This window comes from Gopherus flavomarginatus, chromosome 8 (genome assembly GCF_025201925.1).
Source record: "Gopherus flavomarginatus isolate rGopFla2 chromosome 8, rGopFla2.mat.asm, whole genome shotgun sequence".
NCBI lineage: Eukaryota > Metazoa > Chordata > Testudines > Testudinidae > Gopherus > Gopherus flavomarginatus.
Genome location: NC_066624.1, coordinates 111691351 through 111707284, shown reverse-complemented (window position 1 = coordinate 111707284; position 15934 = coordinate 111691351). Strand labels below are relative to the sequence as shown.

The following is a 15934-nucleotide window of genomic DNA, read 5'->3' as shown; positions in this document are numbered from 1 at the left end:
CCAGGGACGGTGGGATGGCTTTCACTGGTCGGTTCTGGATGGTGCTGTGGCGGTGCCGCCAGGCTCCAGAGTGCTGCTTGCATCCACACAGGACGTGCGACAGGGTCTCGTTCACATAGCCGCACTTCCTGCAGAGCTTGTCCCGGCTGCCGTGGCGGATGGCTCCGTTGAGGGGAACGCAGTTGAGTTGGGCCCTGTGGATGAACCACCAGTCGGCGAACCTGGTGAAGCTGCCCCCGGGGAGGAAGTGGTTACTGGCGTCCCACTTTCTGGACACCTCGAACACCTTGCCGTGGTCCGGCTTCCGCTTGAGGTTCTCAGTGTAGTGGTAGCGGATGGTGTCTTTCAGGGACCTTTCTAGTATGGCTCTGATGGTCGGGGTGCCGACGGTGTGGACCGAGGTCTTTAAGCGTGGCAGCTCCCGGCGGTCCTTGCACCACTTCCAGCAGCAGCTGATCCTCTTACCCAGGCGTCTTGAGGCGTTGCGAGCGCGGGACCAGAGAGAGGATAGGTCTTCCCCCTCTCTCCCAAACTCAGCCTCCAGGGAGTCGCTGAGGTAAGTGGCAATGTCCCGCTCGGAAGGGGCCTTGGGGATGTGTTTCCTGACCATAACCCGTATGGACTCCTTTGCGATGCTCCTCGCTGTTGGGTCTGGGCATGTCAGGAGGCGGAAGGTGTGGGTCATCACCGCCACGTCGCACAGGTCACCCATCTGAGGCATGTTGGCACCGCCCTGCATGGTTTCTTTCTCAGCCAGACCAAGGTATAGGGCAGCACCCAGCGGGTTCTTGTTGCATGTCTGAACATGTTTGTGCATCCTCTGAAGGTGTGGGAGGTGCAGTTATAGGCACAGTCCTAGCGACAGCCCAACAGATATGTTGCTAACCTCGCTCTCACACTTGCTCCATCTCAGCCATTTACACCTATCCGGCTACCTAGCTAGCCCCCTGCCAGCATGGACGGGGAGCATCACCACATCGCTGCCTAGGGGGACCAGACAGCCTTATATTCCCTAAACCGGCCCAATACTGGGGGCTTTGTCTTATATATGCAACTATACCTCCTCCCCACCCCCCCAAAAAAGTCCTTATTTTTCACACCTACTGCCTGGTCTCTCTACCTCTGCTGCCCCCCCCTCCCAGCTCTGAGCCCCCTGTGCATGTGAGGGGAGGCTAGGCCTACCTCTGCCCCCCCCAGCTCTGAGCCCACTGTGCATGTGGGGGGGGCTAGGCCTACCTCTGCCCCCTCAGCTCTGAGCCCCCTGTGTAGGAAGGGGGGGGCTGGGCCTACCTCTGCCCCCCCCAGCTCTGAGCCCCCTGTGCATGGGAGGGGGGCTGGGCCCTTGCACTGCAGGCTGCGGGGGGGGGGGGCGGCCCGGCTCTGCCCGGGGGCTGGGCACCAGCTGCTGCTGCAAGTGGGGGGAGGGGCAGCTCCAGGACTCCCCCCCAGCTGGGCGCAAGGTGATGACGTTGCCGTGACCTTTCAACTCCCCCGCGTGTGTGGTTTTTTGGGGAGGCCCAACATGGCCGCTGTCTCAAGCTGCCTCGGGCCCTGCCTGGGCGGCTCGGCGGGCTCGCCCGGCTCGGCCCGGCTCGGCTCGGCCCGGCCCGGCCCGGCCCTGCAGGGCGCTGCCGCCCCGCAGCAGCGGGACCCGGCGCGGCTGGGGCCGAGCGCCGCCCGGCTCGGGGCCCAGAGCGGCCGGCCTGGCGCGGGCCCTGCTCGGGGCCGAGCTGCCCGCGGTGGGGCTGCGAGCAGCGCCGAGCACACGCGGCGGCGGGCCGCCCCCGATACAGGAGCCGCACAAACAGCCCCCGCCAGGAGGCGCTCGGGGTGCTCCCGGGGCCACGCTGGGCTCTGCCTGGCGCACGCCTCCAAAGCGGCCCCCGCAGCCTGTCCCGCTTGCGTGCTCCTGCCTCGGCAGCTGCCCCGGGGACACGGCGGGGCAGGCCCGGGCTAAGCGAGGCTGTTAAATCCCTTATGGCCGAGAGACTCATTGGGGTACCTAGGGGTGTAAGCAAACCCCTGTGGCCATGAACCGCCCCGCAGAACGGCGAGCCCTTTTTAGCGTGATTCTTTCATGCCATCGTTTCTCCTGAGCTGGCAATTCGGCTTAGAGAACAGGTCGGTTAGGAGAGGATGGAAGGGAAATCGCCCCCTTGGTTTTCAGTGTCACTGAGCCTTGCTAATGGGTTAGGGCACCAAGCATCCTCCAGGGGGGAAAGGGAAGAACATTCCATATGCCAGCCTGCTCCCACCTTCCCATGTGCTGGCTGCGGATTGTGTGCACAGCCAGGTCAGGTTACCTGCCTTTTTATAGATCTGCCCATGGCAGGAGGCAGGATCTTGATGGAACAACTGCTCTGCTATTAGCCTCATTTCACACCAGCCCCTTATCCTATACAAAAACAGACCCCAGTGAAGGGTTTTTGTTCTACAAGACAAGCCTATTTAGGGATTGTAATCACCATGGAAATTTGATTTCATTTATATTTGTTTATACCCACACGTATGTCCTCGACAGAGATACTATAATGCACAGTAGATAGGTAACCCCTTCAGTCCCTACCTCGTTTATTTAATACTCAAATCTGTTTCTGGAAGCCGGGGGTCTGGAAGCAGAGTAATTCCCAATAAAACAAGTAACTGAAAAGCTTGTCATCACAGCCTCTTCTGTTCTGCAAACCAGGCTTTGCTCCTCCGAGATGTGGATAAAACTGCCTTGAGTCTCCTTTGCTAGCTCCTGACCCCATAATGAGTAAATCCAATGAGCATTCTCTTCCCAACCTTGACAAGTTTGATGAGTTGCCTCTCAGTTTTCTGCTGGGCTTTATAATTGCTAAATAGGGTTAAAAATAAAACGAAATACATCACCAGCTACCTCACCTCTGCCCTAACAGTGTGATGCCTTCGTAAATCTGTGTGATTTTCTTGGAAGGAATCTCAGACACACCAGCTCTCTGTAGCCTATACATTTCTTTTTCTTTCTTTTTCCCTCTCCTTCCTTATGATGATTTGTGAGACCAGAATGACTTTGATTTCAGCAAGTTTGCTGTTTATTCACGTCACAAGTTTGACAGCTTTACACCAAATCAGATTGCTGGATTCAAGAAAGCTCTGAGGCGTCACTGGAAGCTCCTTTAGATTAGAACTCGCCTCCCCTGTCTTTTCCCCCTCCAAAGCCAATTAAAGCTCGCTGGGGCTTTAAGAGGAAACGTGCTCCCAAGCCTTGCATCTCACTCTGCCACTAAAATGGTAAGTGTTCTTTGGATCTCTCTCGACCTGCAGTCGGGGGAAAACCTGGTATTTTGCCTTGAGGGTTTGCAATATATTTTGTGCCCTGTTTGTTTAAGGTTGGTAGTGAGGAGGCTTACTCTGTACCTGGAAACCCAGACTGCAGCTTTGCTTTTCCATAGCTGTGAGGGGTCATTTTCAAGGATCTGAGTTTTGTCATTGCGTTGCAAAGAGTTCTCACTTGCAGCAGGTTTGGTTTATTTGGGGGGACACACTTCCAGAAACGAACCCTGACTTTTCCTGATCAGTGGGACCTCTGCAAACGTGCAGAGACAGGGCACAGGCTGGCTGTGCTTCTCCTAGCTTTGTGTAGACGGTTGGAAGACAGTCATAGCCAATGACTCTCAAGATAGGTCTGGATCGCTTGCTGCTTTTAAACAGCCGAAGTGTTTCCAAAGGAATTGAAGCGAATGAGTGTCGCTCTCCCGCATACCTTTGCTTAGTGCCTGGATGCTGGAGCTGAGGTGTGTGCTGGAACTGCAGGTCACACCGCGATGGACTCCGAGGTAGCAGCCTAGGAGGGGGAGTGCATTCGGTCTGATTTCTGTCTCTCGTTCAGAGGTGACCCTGCGTGTTAATATGCTGGAGGAAGGGATCGATGGGCGCACAGGGAATCACTGGTGGCAAAGCTGGGGAGGGGAATATACACGGAGGCTAACAGGCTTTGATCGCAGCATCTAGCAAAGGTGGTTTGGGCTCCAGGCTGGGTCACACTCCCCCTGCATCCGCAACAGGCTGCTTGGCGGCTCTGGGCAAACCTTAGACGTTGGCTGCAGCATGGGTCTTCCCAAGTGTCAGTGCCTGGGCCCCTTTGAGCCTAGGATATCTGGGGGAGAATCATCCTTGAGGATCAGCAGCTTGGGTGGGAGGAGAGGGCAGAGGAGACACCGCAGGGCGCAGCCGCCCAGTGTCTGGGGAGCTGTGGGTTGAGCAGAGAGGTGAGTGAGCTTTGACCGAGCTCAGGAGCATAGCAGAGAGCTCCGGGAAAGCCGGGGCAGGGCGGAGGAGCTGACTAAGGATGCTCGCAGCTCATGGTTTTGCCACCTCTAAGCACCTCTCTCCTATCAGGCCCTGGTGGCTGTGACACTGTTTAATCAGAACCCCCGCCCCCCAAGGATGCAGCGGGACCCGGGAAACCCTTCCTCGACCTAGGCGATGTCTCCTGCCTTTGAGAACCCAGCGAGCGGCCGAGGCTCTGGCCTCTCCCCCCTGGTTCCAAACTGGGTTTCACCGCTGGAGATGACACGGGGGGGATCGAGCCCCAGCCCCGAGCGAGCTGCTCCGCTCTGGTTTGTATCCAGGTCTCTAATTTCTCCTGTCTCTGCCTTTCCCTCTCCCCGCCCCGCGCCTTGTCTTCCCTTCACAGAGCACCATTCTTTCCTGCCAAGAGCCGCACTTTGGAGGGGGCCAGGGCCAGGATTGCCCCTGTTCCGACTCAGCGTCAGCAGCCAGTGTTGATGTTTCCAAGGAGACTTGGGTTTCGTTCTGGGCTTCTGGTCTCCCGGACAACACCAGCGAGAGCCCAGCAGAAGGACAGGCTCCGGGTAAGCTCCGCTGCTCCGTGGCTGCCCTGCCTGCGAGGATGCCGCGGGGGGGATGAACGCCCCAGCTGGAGCGCAGCTGACCACGCTGGGGAAGGAAGGGCAGGTCCCCACCGTTGTATGCACCCTGGATCGTGCGTGTGGAGGGAGGGGGCCGTGCCCCGCTCCGCTGCCCAGAGCTGGGGGCTTGTACCCTGGAGAGAGGGCGCTTAACGGTGTTCTCCTCCGAGCTTACCCCGGAGCCATCCGCGTTGCAGAGTGGGGTCAAGGCTTCCCTGGGCCCGGCGGATCCCCGGCCGCCCCCTCCCAGCGCGCTGGTAGCGATTCCTGCGCTGTGTCTACACGGCGGCGCGGGGAGGAGCGGGCCTGGCTTTGCCGGGGGGCGGCTGGCGGAGCTGACTCTGCGGGCTGAGCCGCCAGGGACACTGGCCCTCAGTCAGGGCTACTGTGCAGGCAGCTCCCGGGAGATGTTCTCCGTGCAGCACCAGCTTCTGTTTGTCTTTTCCAGAGAGACACGATCCCCCCGAGGTTCCCGCAGTGGAGGGGGACTCGTGGGATTTCAGTCCCAGTTCTGCCATAGACTCCCTGTATGACCTGGGGTCCATCCCTTAGTCCCACAGGCCCGCCTCCTCAAAGGTACTTCGGTGCCTAACTCCCACGGGAATCAATGGGAATTAGGCACCTAAGAGCCTTTGAGGAGTTGGGCATCTGTGCCTCAGTTTCTGCATCTGTAAAATGGGGGTCGCAATCCTTGCTTTTCCCCACCCTTTGTCTGTCTAGGCTAGTTAAGCTGCAAGCTCTTTGAGGCAGAGGCTGTCTTTCACTCTGTTTTTAAACAGCACCTAGCACACCGTAACCCTGATCTCATCTGAGGCCCATGGATGCTACCAGAATGTAACCCACTACTAGTAATAATCATTAATAATTGTACACCCTGGGCCATAGTTTTGATTTTAGCAGAGCTGTATAACAAAGGAGGGATTCTGTGACCAGGCTTCCTGGGAACTGCACTGCACAATTTCCCCCTGGGGAGGGGGTGAGACAGAGAATAGACCACAGGTGACATTAAGATAGTCATGTTGCCTACTGTCCACACCACTGGAAAGCTCTCAGATTATATGGGGCGGGATACGACCCTGTACAGAATAGAAATTGCAGTCAGAAGAGCATCCAGCTTTCAGTCAGAGAGGTCCTGGTTCATGTCCCTGCAGTCCCTACCTTGGTAGGAAGGTTTGCTTGTTTCATCTCTAGCTTCCATGATTTGAAATGCTCTTGGGAACTCACCTCTTGTACCCAGCACTGTCTAGCCATAGATCTCAAAACACTTTACAAAGGAAGGTCAGTTCACACCTTTTTAAGATGGGGGAAACTGAGATAGTGAAGTGACTTGCCCCAGGTCACAGCAGAGCCCTGAATGGAACCCAGGTGTCCTGAGTCCCAGTACAATGCCCTGGCCACTGGCCCAGCCTGCCTCACAAACAACTTTCCCAAGCTTTGGTTCCTCTTGTAAAGAAGAGGAATTTTAAACAAAGAATAAAGAGCACAAGGAGAAAGATCTTCCAGACGCTAAAGGTGTCTTGTAACAAACTCAGATGATTTACTAATTTATTATCCATTTTTTAAAGGACCCCTCTTTGTTGCTTATCAAGCAGTACACTTTTTCCTTGATTCAAATGAAGTAAACAAGACGGATTAAAATAAACATGATTGTGATTTTACTCGTGGTTTGGAAAATGTGGTTTTTGATTTAATCACTTTGATGTCTGTTTATGTCCAGACCAGTTCTGTGGCTTGGATTTTACTATTCCAGATGACACATGGCAAGGAGATCAGCTGTCCTCCCAGCTCTACAGAAACAAACAGGTAACATTTCAAACAACTCACACACTGGAGAACAGAACTTTTATTTACAGTTTTAAAATGTTCTTCCACCCGCCATCTTATGCTACTCCTAGGATTTCATTTTACAGTTGCCTAAAGCTCTGGGTCAGAAGAATGTATTCATAAACCCATGTTTCTCTGTACAATGAGTATGGAAAACATTGACAGCCCGAAATCTTTTATTTTCTCTCCTTCCCTATGCTGATGTGTGAAATTAGAATGACTACAATTAGCAGCAGCATTGCTGTCTGCCCATGTCACAAGTCCAGCAGCTTGACGCCGGATCAGATTGCTGGCTTCCACCAAGAAAGCAGAGGCATCACTGGGAAGTGCTTTAGGGTCTGAGGCTGCAAAGACTTACACACGTGTGTAAGGTTGCTCACATGATTAGTTCTGTTGGCTGCAGTGGGGGTACCCACTTGAGCAAAGTTAGTCACATGCATGAGTCTTCGCAGGACCAAGCACCAAGATTACAAGTCACCTCTATAGCTCTTCTTCCTTTTCCCTGAGTGCTGGAGAGCCAGTGAACTCTCCAAGCTAAGCGGTTCCCATTGTAGCTGCTTGTACCTAGCTCAATGTTTAGATCTCAACAGAGTGACCCTGAACCAAAACACTTGGGGTGAAATCTTGGCCTCACTGAAGGCAATGGAAGTTTGGCCGTTGACTTCAGTGGAGCCAGGATTTCACTCTAGGTCCAAATATCCACAAACTTCCTTTCTCTTGCCCGTTATGTGTCTTGTCTATTTAGAACATAATCTCTTTTGGGGCGAGATGCCTGTCACATATGTGCTGGACGTGGCACAGTGGGGCTCCAACTTCATTTGAAACTTCTGGGGTGTGTCTGCTTTGCAGCAGGGAGCGAGCCTCCAGCCTGGGGAGACAGATTCATACTAGCTCTCCTTGGCCTAGCACACTAAAATTAGCAGTGTGAACTGCTGCATCTTGGGCAGCAGTGAAGAACATAAGAACAGCCAGACTGGATCAGACCAAAGGACGATCTTGATTAGGGGGCTGGGGCACATGACTTACAAGGAGAGGCTGAGGGAACTGGGCTTGTTAAGTCTGCAGAAGAGAAGAGTGAGGTGAGATTTGATAGCAGCCTTCAACTACCTGAAGGGAGGTTCCAAAGAGGATGGATCTAGACTGTTCTCAGTGGTACCAGATGACAGAACAAGGAGCAATGGTCTCAAGTTGCAGTGGGGGAGGTCTAGATTGGATATTAGGAAACACTATTTCACTAGGAGGGTGGTGAAGCACTGGAATGGTTTACCTAGGAAGGTGATGGAATCTCCATCCTTAGAGGTTTTTAATGCTCAGCTTGACAAAGCCCTGGCTGGGATGATTTAGTTGGGGTTGGTCCTGCTTTGAGTAGGGGGTTGGACTAGATGAGCTCCTGAGGTCTCTTCCAACCCTGATATTCTGTAATCTAGCCCAGTATCCTGTCTTCCCACAGTGGCCAATACCAGGTGCACCAGAGGGAATGAACAGAACAGGGAATCATCAAGTGATCCATATCCCTGTTGCCCATTCCCAGCTTCTGGCAAGCAGGCTAAGGACACCATCCCTGCCCATCCTGGCTAATAGCCATCGATGGGCCTGTCCTTCATGAACTTAGCTAGTTCTTTTTGGAGCCCTGTTATAGTCCTGGCCTTCACAACATCCTGTGGCAAAGAGTTCCACAGGTTGACTGTGTGTTGTGTGAAGAAATACTTCTGTTTGTTTGTTTTAAACCTGCTGCCTGTTAATTTCATTTGGTGACCCGTAGTTCTTGTGTTATGAGAAGGAGTAAATAACACTTCCTAGTTTACTTTCTCCACACCAGTTATGATTTTATAGACCTCTATTACATCCCCCCTTAGTCATCTCTTTTCCACGCTGAAAAGTCCCAGTCTTACTAATCTCTCCTCATACGGAAGCCGTTCCACACCCTAATTATTTTTGTTGCCTTTTTCTGAACCTTTTCCAGTTCCAATATATATTTTTTGAGATGAGGCGACCACATCTGCATGCAGTATTCAAGATGTGGGCATACCATGGATTTATATACAGCTCAAGCCTGTAATATACATAATGACACCTGGATCTGAATTTTGCAGCCTGCACCCAGGTCTAGTTTATAATCTGCTCTCTCACCCCTTCCTTTTCTCTCTAGCCAGGTAGAGGTTAGTGAGCTAGGGATCCAGAGGGAAGCTTAAGTACTCTTTGAAATGCAGAAGGAAGAAAACTGGCAGCATTGTGAGTGAGAAAATCTCTGTGTATTTAAAGGGCTGTTTGCTGTTCATTTTCCCTGCACAACTCTATTATTCCTCTGCGGTTACAGTTTTTCAAAATAATCTCTTCAAACATTTGCTAAAGAATAGGAGAAGTCAAATGTGAGACGTGAACAGTCATGCCACTTAGCTTTACAGGGACAAGGGATTTTTGAGGATTGAATTCACAAAGCAAACATCAAAATCATCACATCGCACCAGGCCATAGAGCAGGGAATTTATCAGGTTACAGAGTCAAGAGAGCTAAGGAATGTCTATTCATCGATATCTGCATTTCACAGCTTCAAGACACCTTGCTACAGAAGGAAGAGGAACTTGCCAGGTTACATGAAGAAAATAACAACCTCCGACAATACCTGAATTCTGCCGTGGTTAAGTGTTTGGAAGACAAGGCAAAGGTACCGTGTTCAAACCTGCCACGAAAACATGTGTCTGTGAGAGAGAAGGGAATGAAGCATTTAGGTGAAATGCCTAATACGCAAATGCAAATAAACACAGGTGTAAAAGGCCACATTGTGGGCAGGTAGCATGCAAGTGGAAAGGCCCTTCTAATGCTCACCAGATTGGTGACAAAGCACTACCAATAGTGTGTGTTGTCATGGTCGGCCTTGCCTGTGTAGACAGGCTTAAGCCGTGTGACAGCCCTGATCTTTAGCATTTATAGCTGATTTGGTTTATGATGCTTTGAGAGAGGGGGTTTATAAGAAGCAATGGACTAACCGTAACCCCTCAAACCTCTCACCGATGAGCAGAACTCATTACACTGAAAGGGTCCCAGAAAGCAAGACATTTAGCATTAATCAGCTTTGGAGTCAATAAAGCAGCTGTTCAGAGAGCAGAAGCACAAACCGGGGAATGGGTAATGGGGAGCATTCTGTTTGCATCTCTGCCGCTGACTCGCCCTTGTCCTTGGGCAAGTCACTTAGTCTTTGGCGCCCTGGCCCCACCAGTTGCAAAATGCGAATGCTAATAACTTAGCTGCCACCCCGGGGCCATGGGCGGGTGTGGGGAGAGCTTTGTTAATAAATGTTTGTCAAGCTCTTTGGGATGCTGAGCTTGATGGTGCTATTGCTAAGGATGGGTTCAGTCCTTACTCAGGCAGAGCAAGTGGTACCCCTGGGCGTGTGGCATGAGTGAAAACTGAGATCCTTGACAGGATGTCAAAAGGGTTAGTGCAGAGGGAGTCCCCAAGGTGCTCTCCTCACCTGAATTGCGCTAAGGGTATGAGGACTTGCCCCTTCAGCCCCTCCCCACTGAGGTAGCCCCCACACCCTGTGGATCCCAGGGCTATTTATGCCAAGGCTTTCTCTGTGCTCCCCAGCCCCCCTCCCACTCACTGGGAACCATGGGAGACATATGCATGTTCCCCTCCCACCCAGTCCTGGATCTCTGGACTGAGCAGATCATGGGAGGTGACTGAGCCCCCCAGGTGCCAGATCAGATCCTGCTGGCAGGGTCGGTACTGAGGACGGCTGTACAGTGCAGGAGCTTTCATTTCATGGCTTACTGAGTTAAAAAGCAAACAAAGCTCAGGCCGTGTTGACACTTGTATTCTTATCTCGTAGGGGTTTGAGCTGTTTCCGGAAACTGTACAGCACAAAATAATTAGTGCCATCCATGTTTGCTAACTGAAAATGAGCTCTGGATAAACTGTGCTTTCTGAGAACGATGTTAGGCACCTGTTCAGATAAAGTCTGTGGCCAGAAACATGTTGCTTCTGGGGCTCTGGATGATCAGCTTTTAATCTGCTCTGTCTTCCCTGTTGTCTTGTATAGAAACTACTGCTGCACAACGGTCAGAAGAAACATGCAATTCTCAGAAGTGGCAAGAGGAAATTTAAAGAGGACAGTTACCTGGCCCCTCGAGAGACTCCTCACCCCTCAAAAGCCAGGAGGAACCTGCTCAGTGATTTTACTGCCTGTGAAGAACAAGCTGCTCCGCCCGTGGATACCTGGGTACTGCAAACCCTGGGACTGAAAGATATCAACACCATTGATGAGTCTTTATCAGCTAACTACAGTGCCCTGTCCTCTGAACTTGGAAAAAGCCCATACTGCCAGAGCCATGGGGAGGCAATGGACTATTGTAATGATGAGGACCCAATAGCTGCTTATGGCTGTGATCAGATGACTCTTATAAACAGCACTGCCGCTCCTGGGAAGCAGGCTTCACCCTTCATCCAGCCACTTTCTTCAGCACCATGTGCTTCCTCGATGCTGCCCAGCGGTGCCCCTTTCCCACCTTATGGATCGCCTTACTTTGCCAACGACGTGTCACCAAACAAAACCGACATGGCCTTTACAACCTCCGTGAGCCCCCACCGCAACGTCAAAACACACACCTTCCACCAGGGCCAGGTCTTCGTGCGCCGAGAGGAGGACGGAGGCTGGAAATTTACCTGGGTCCCCAAGCAATCAGAGTGACTCCCCCTTGCCCCCACCTCTGAGCACTGCCATCAGTGACATGTTTACAAACACAACTGCAGAAGCCTTTCTTGCACTTGAGATTAATGCTGAGAACAGAAGCAACGTCCCCTACAGGCTGTTATCTCCTGCTGTGTGGAATGCTACATTATATCATCCACCCATTCACCTCTGCACGCTCCTACTTCTTTCAGGAACAGCTCCAGATTCCATTTGGAAATGTATCTGCACAGGGCCAAATGTACAAACCAGCCCTCCATTCAGTTCAGCTCTCTCCACATCTGTGAGACCATCTGCCACCACTTATTCACAACCCTTCTGCCGTGTTGTACCTTCCTGGCTGAAATGTACCCAACCATTCCTGTTTCTGACACTCTGGTGACCACCCCTACCTGGACTGGGAAGCCTGGAGCTGGAGCAAGGTTTCTGGGAGGACTGTTAAAGAACAGAGTCTCTGCCACAGCCCTTTTGTTCAGAGAATGAAGGCTGGTTCTGTGGCTGTTAGATCAGTGATGTTCTGGAGAGTGGAACCCCCAGTGGCTGCATAAATTGCATAGGAGGAAAGCAATTGTTGATCTGTTGTCCTTTAGTGTAATGCTTGGTTGATTTACATACAGTCAATTATGGCTGTTGTTTTTGGATGCTTCCTCAAAAAATGAGCAGGATTTGCTCCTGTTGCCTTCAGGTTGCCTTGTAAGTTACAAGCAACACGGCAAATCTAGTGGGTCTTCTGTGCTAACCAAGCAGCTAACCAATTTACCGCATGATGCTTTTCAAAGCTGTTTCCATGGCGAGACAGCTGTATGCGTTAGCACTATCTCTGGAAATACAGATAATGAGTCAAGCCCTCAGCAGCTGTCGATTGGTGTAATTCCACTGACATCATCAACGGAGGGTCCGGTCCAGTATATTAGCAGGAGAAGCTTTATATAGTGTGTAAAAATATATATTTGGTGCCTTACTAGCCACCACGAAAGATACATTCTCTTCCACTCACAATATTCTCTTGGCCCTGCCATTGGTTCACGTGCTGCCTAGTACTGAGTCACTTCCAGGGACACTCCTTGGGCTGTCTTCAATATTGTGCTGTGGGCTAGTGGAAACTCTTACTCATGCGAGCAGCCCTTATCACACTAAGCTTCTGCTGCATTCACAGGGCTACTCTGGACAGTAAAAGCCACTCTTCTGAAGTTTGGCAGTTGCTTTCCATTCCAGAAAATGACATGTAGACCGTTCGATTCTGGTTTCTTTTGATGGTGTATGGGGATTCAACTTTACGCAGGAGCAACACTGGCCCAAATGTTTGTTTACAGAAATTGCTGTTGGTAATTACAGAATTGGGCATTTCTAGTACCCTTACTATGGGGAATGTATCCCTCAATTAAGGGATAGTATCATCGAGTGATTAAAGCAGTTGATTGCGAACCACAATTTCCATGTCCCATTCTAGGTTCTACCACTCACATATCTCCCAGGGTTGTGAGGCCAAACACATCACTGTCTGGAAAGCGCTTTAAAATCCTTGGATTCAAGGTGCTATTCAACTGCACAGCACTTTTATTAAACTAACAACAACATGAAGTCAACTTACATGAAGTAAACTTACCAACCACATGTTTTATGTAAACCTTATTTGTTAATTTACCCCCCTTTGTCTTTTTCATACTTAAATATTGGTAGCATTGAAAAACAAGGGACCAGTCTGGCAGTCCTTGCTCTCATTAGTTGTCCTATTGACCTCAGTGCGACTTGGCTGTCTGTGAATAAAGGTCCTCCAGTTACTTATTTTAATATAAAATTTAGATACAACTTTATTCTATATTGCTGAGGATTAAAATCTATTTTCATCCAAAATATTCTCTTGTGCCTTAAAATCTCAGTATTTGAGCTTCTGATTCAGGAGCTAAACTAATTCCTCCCATGATATTTAAATCAACAAGCAAATCTCTATTTGTTCATAACTTATTTTAAAATAATAAGGCATCAACCGTTTAAATGCTTGCATTGGAGGGAACATAGGTGAATTAATGTTTAACCCAGAGCAGTAATGCGCACGAATTAAACTCCAGCAGTTTGATGCTATTTCCATTGAAGCCAATGGAGGTTTTGCCAACTTCAGCAAGAGCAGGAGCCAGGCTACTGTTGGTCTGTAGCAATGTAATTTGCTGCTTAGGGATATTTTAAATGAAAGCAGAAAAGTTGTTCCTGGTAAAAAATATCTCCTCCTTTTTTTTTCTTTAATAAGCAAGACATTAGCCAGCTCTAGCCCAGACTGTATAGGATGGTGTTGAAGAAAAGTACAAATTGAGTGATTGCTTTGTACAGTTGTTAAAGTTACTGTTGTACAGAGTATAGACAATTCATTGCTTAATTCCCTTTCCTTAACATGAAGTGTGTTTGTGTGTGTGTGCTGAATGCCATGCTCAAAATAATTAGACAATGTGACCATAGGATTAATCCTCAAGCTAGAACATTTCTTATATATTTCAAAGCAACTACACAGTGTGAGTATAGAGTGCAATTCTATTGCATGAGGTTTAGTGCTGTAGAATTGAGTGACTTTTACAACATTAAAAACAACACTTTTTTAATCCTATAATTGATTTTTAACCCTAATGAATTAAAAATGAGAGATTAAGTCATTCTCTCTGTTTAATATCTTTTGTTGATATTTATAGATCACTTGCTTCTTGGAGCAGGGGGTTTATCTTCCTCTGTGTTATTTACTATACACCACTGGGGTGAAATTCACCCCCTGCAGAGTCTATGCAGCACTTAAGTCCCAGCTAAACTCTCAAAATAGAGTTTAAATGAAACTTAAGTGGTGCCTAGACCTTTGCCAGTCCTCTGAACAGGGATGAATTTCACCCTTCGCATTTAACAAATAAATTATAAAGCTGAGTGAATCATTCAGAATGAATAATTTCTCCAATTTTTCCTGCAGTTTTCTCAGTTTTATTCCACACAATATTTTAACTCAATGGTTTCTCACAGATTGTTCTCTAAGTATTTACTGTTTGAGGGCACTGGTGGTAGCTGGGGGAACTGACCAGATTAAGTCCCAAGGCATTGCTTCTCTTCCATGATTGGCGAAAATACTTGCACGTGCAAATTTAAAAGTGTGCTTTGGGCAAATATTGCAACATGTGACTTTGAAATTTTCTCTTTGTAACCACTACACTAATTACATTTAATGACATGAATGTTGACAGATAGTGAACACAAAAGGATAATAAGAATTTGAGATAATATTCCTGAAATATTTTTATTTGCAATATTCATTTAGTTCTCATACAAAAACAAACCATATTTCCTCTAGAAATTGCATCAGCAGTAGAGTTTGGATTTACTATGACACCAAGAGCATTAATAATAATAAAAAACAAGTCTTTCTTCCTTAGTTGGCTTACTACTTATCCACTGTAAGAAAGTTAATCATAATGCCAGACTTAAGGAACATCTATCTTTTACTGTTCCTCTAAAAAATTATATATTTCCCAAGGGCCCCATCCTGCTCTCATTGACTTAATCAAGAACAGGTTCAATATTAAAGTGTGATTTGGGGTTACACATTGTTCCTATTGTGATAAGGTTGATGGTTTATGGTGGCCTAGTAAATAGGGGCCTGGATTGGGATTACTCAAGAGATTTGGGTGCAATCCCTGGCTAACCTATATACTTACTGTGTGTCCTTGGGAAAGTCATTTAATCTACCCCATTCCTCCATTCCCCATCTGTCAAATATGGCTAGTCCTTCCCTCTCACAATAGGCTGTGAGTTTCAAAAGCAAATCAAGCAGTTAGCGCAAGGGAGTAGGAATCGGAAGTTCTGGATTCTGGCATTGACTCAGCTTTTACTGGTCCCAGTATGAAGGGACCAGTTCTTATCAAACTGAATAGAAATTGAGACACTAGCTGCTGTACACTTCGGGGGAAATTTGTTGTAATGCTAACTGCCAAGGGCCAGCAGGCCTAGATACCATTTAAATTCTGGTTCAGCCCTTAAAATGGGGTTTGATTAAGTGAGACTTAACTCCTCCAGAAGCACTGGCTGCTGGCCCTTTGTGTAGGGGTGAATTTTACCCACTGTGGATATCCATCTTGTATTAACATTTGTTTTATTTTTTTATCTGAAGGTGTTTTTTTTTCATTATGTGAATGTAACACATGCCAGCTGCACATTTAAAAACCAATCTGTGTCTTTAGAAATGTGTGATAATATAAACAGCGATTAATTTAACACTTAATATTTGGATGTTTATGATTTGTGTGTATGTGTGTGATTGAAAAGAGGTTCTAATTATATGTAAGAGTCAATTTTATTTGCATCAATAAGTTATGTCTAATAAAAACTGAAATAACCCTTGGGTGCTGTAAATCCCTCTCCTCCCAGCTCCCCACGAACCATCATTTATATACTGTAGCTTAAAACTCACCCGTGACAAAACAGTGACTACGCACTTAAGGCCAATTTAAGTGGCACAGAAGACTTATGCTGGCCAACAATAAGTGCTGACTCCCAGTAAGTG

The 15934-nt window shown here is 48.8% G+C and overlaps 1 protein-coding gene across 1 annotated transcript; it reads left to right on the top strand.

The window, feature by feature from the left end:
* Positions 1 to 2552: 2552 nt before the first annotated feature.
* GMNC (geminin coiled-coil domain containing) lies at positions 2553 to 15730 on the top strand. The gene is made up of 5 exons (XM_050964824.1): positions 2553 to 3252; positions 4658 to 4835; positions 6610 to 6695; positions 9265 to 9381; positions 10759 to 15730. The coding sequence occupies exons 1-5, from the start codon at positions 3250 to 3252 to the stop codon at positions 11404 to 11406; spliced, it is 1032 nt and encodes a 343-aa protein (XP_050820781.1). The 5' UTR covers positions 2553 to 3249; the 3' UTR covers positions 11407 to 15730.
* Positions 15731 to 15934: the final 204 nt, after the last annotated feature.

Excerpts from the sequence above, each read along its gene's own strand:
- GMNC (XM_050964824.1), top strand. Across the intron at positions 4,836-6,609 it reads AGCAGAAGGACAGGCTCCGG|ACCAGTTCTGTGGCTTGGAT; the intron begins GTAAGCTCCGCT and ends GTTTATGTCCAG. Across the intron at positions 9,382-10,758 it reads GTTTGGAAGACAAGGCAAAG|AAACTACTGCTGCACAACGG; the intron begins GTACCGTGTTCA and ends TGTCTTGTATAG.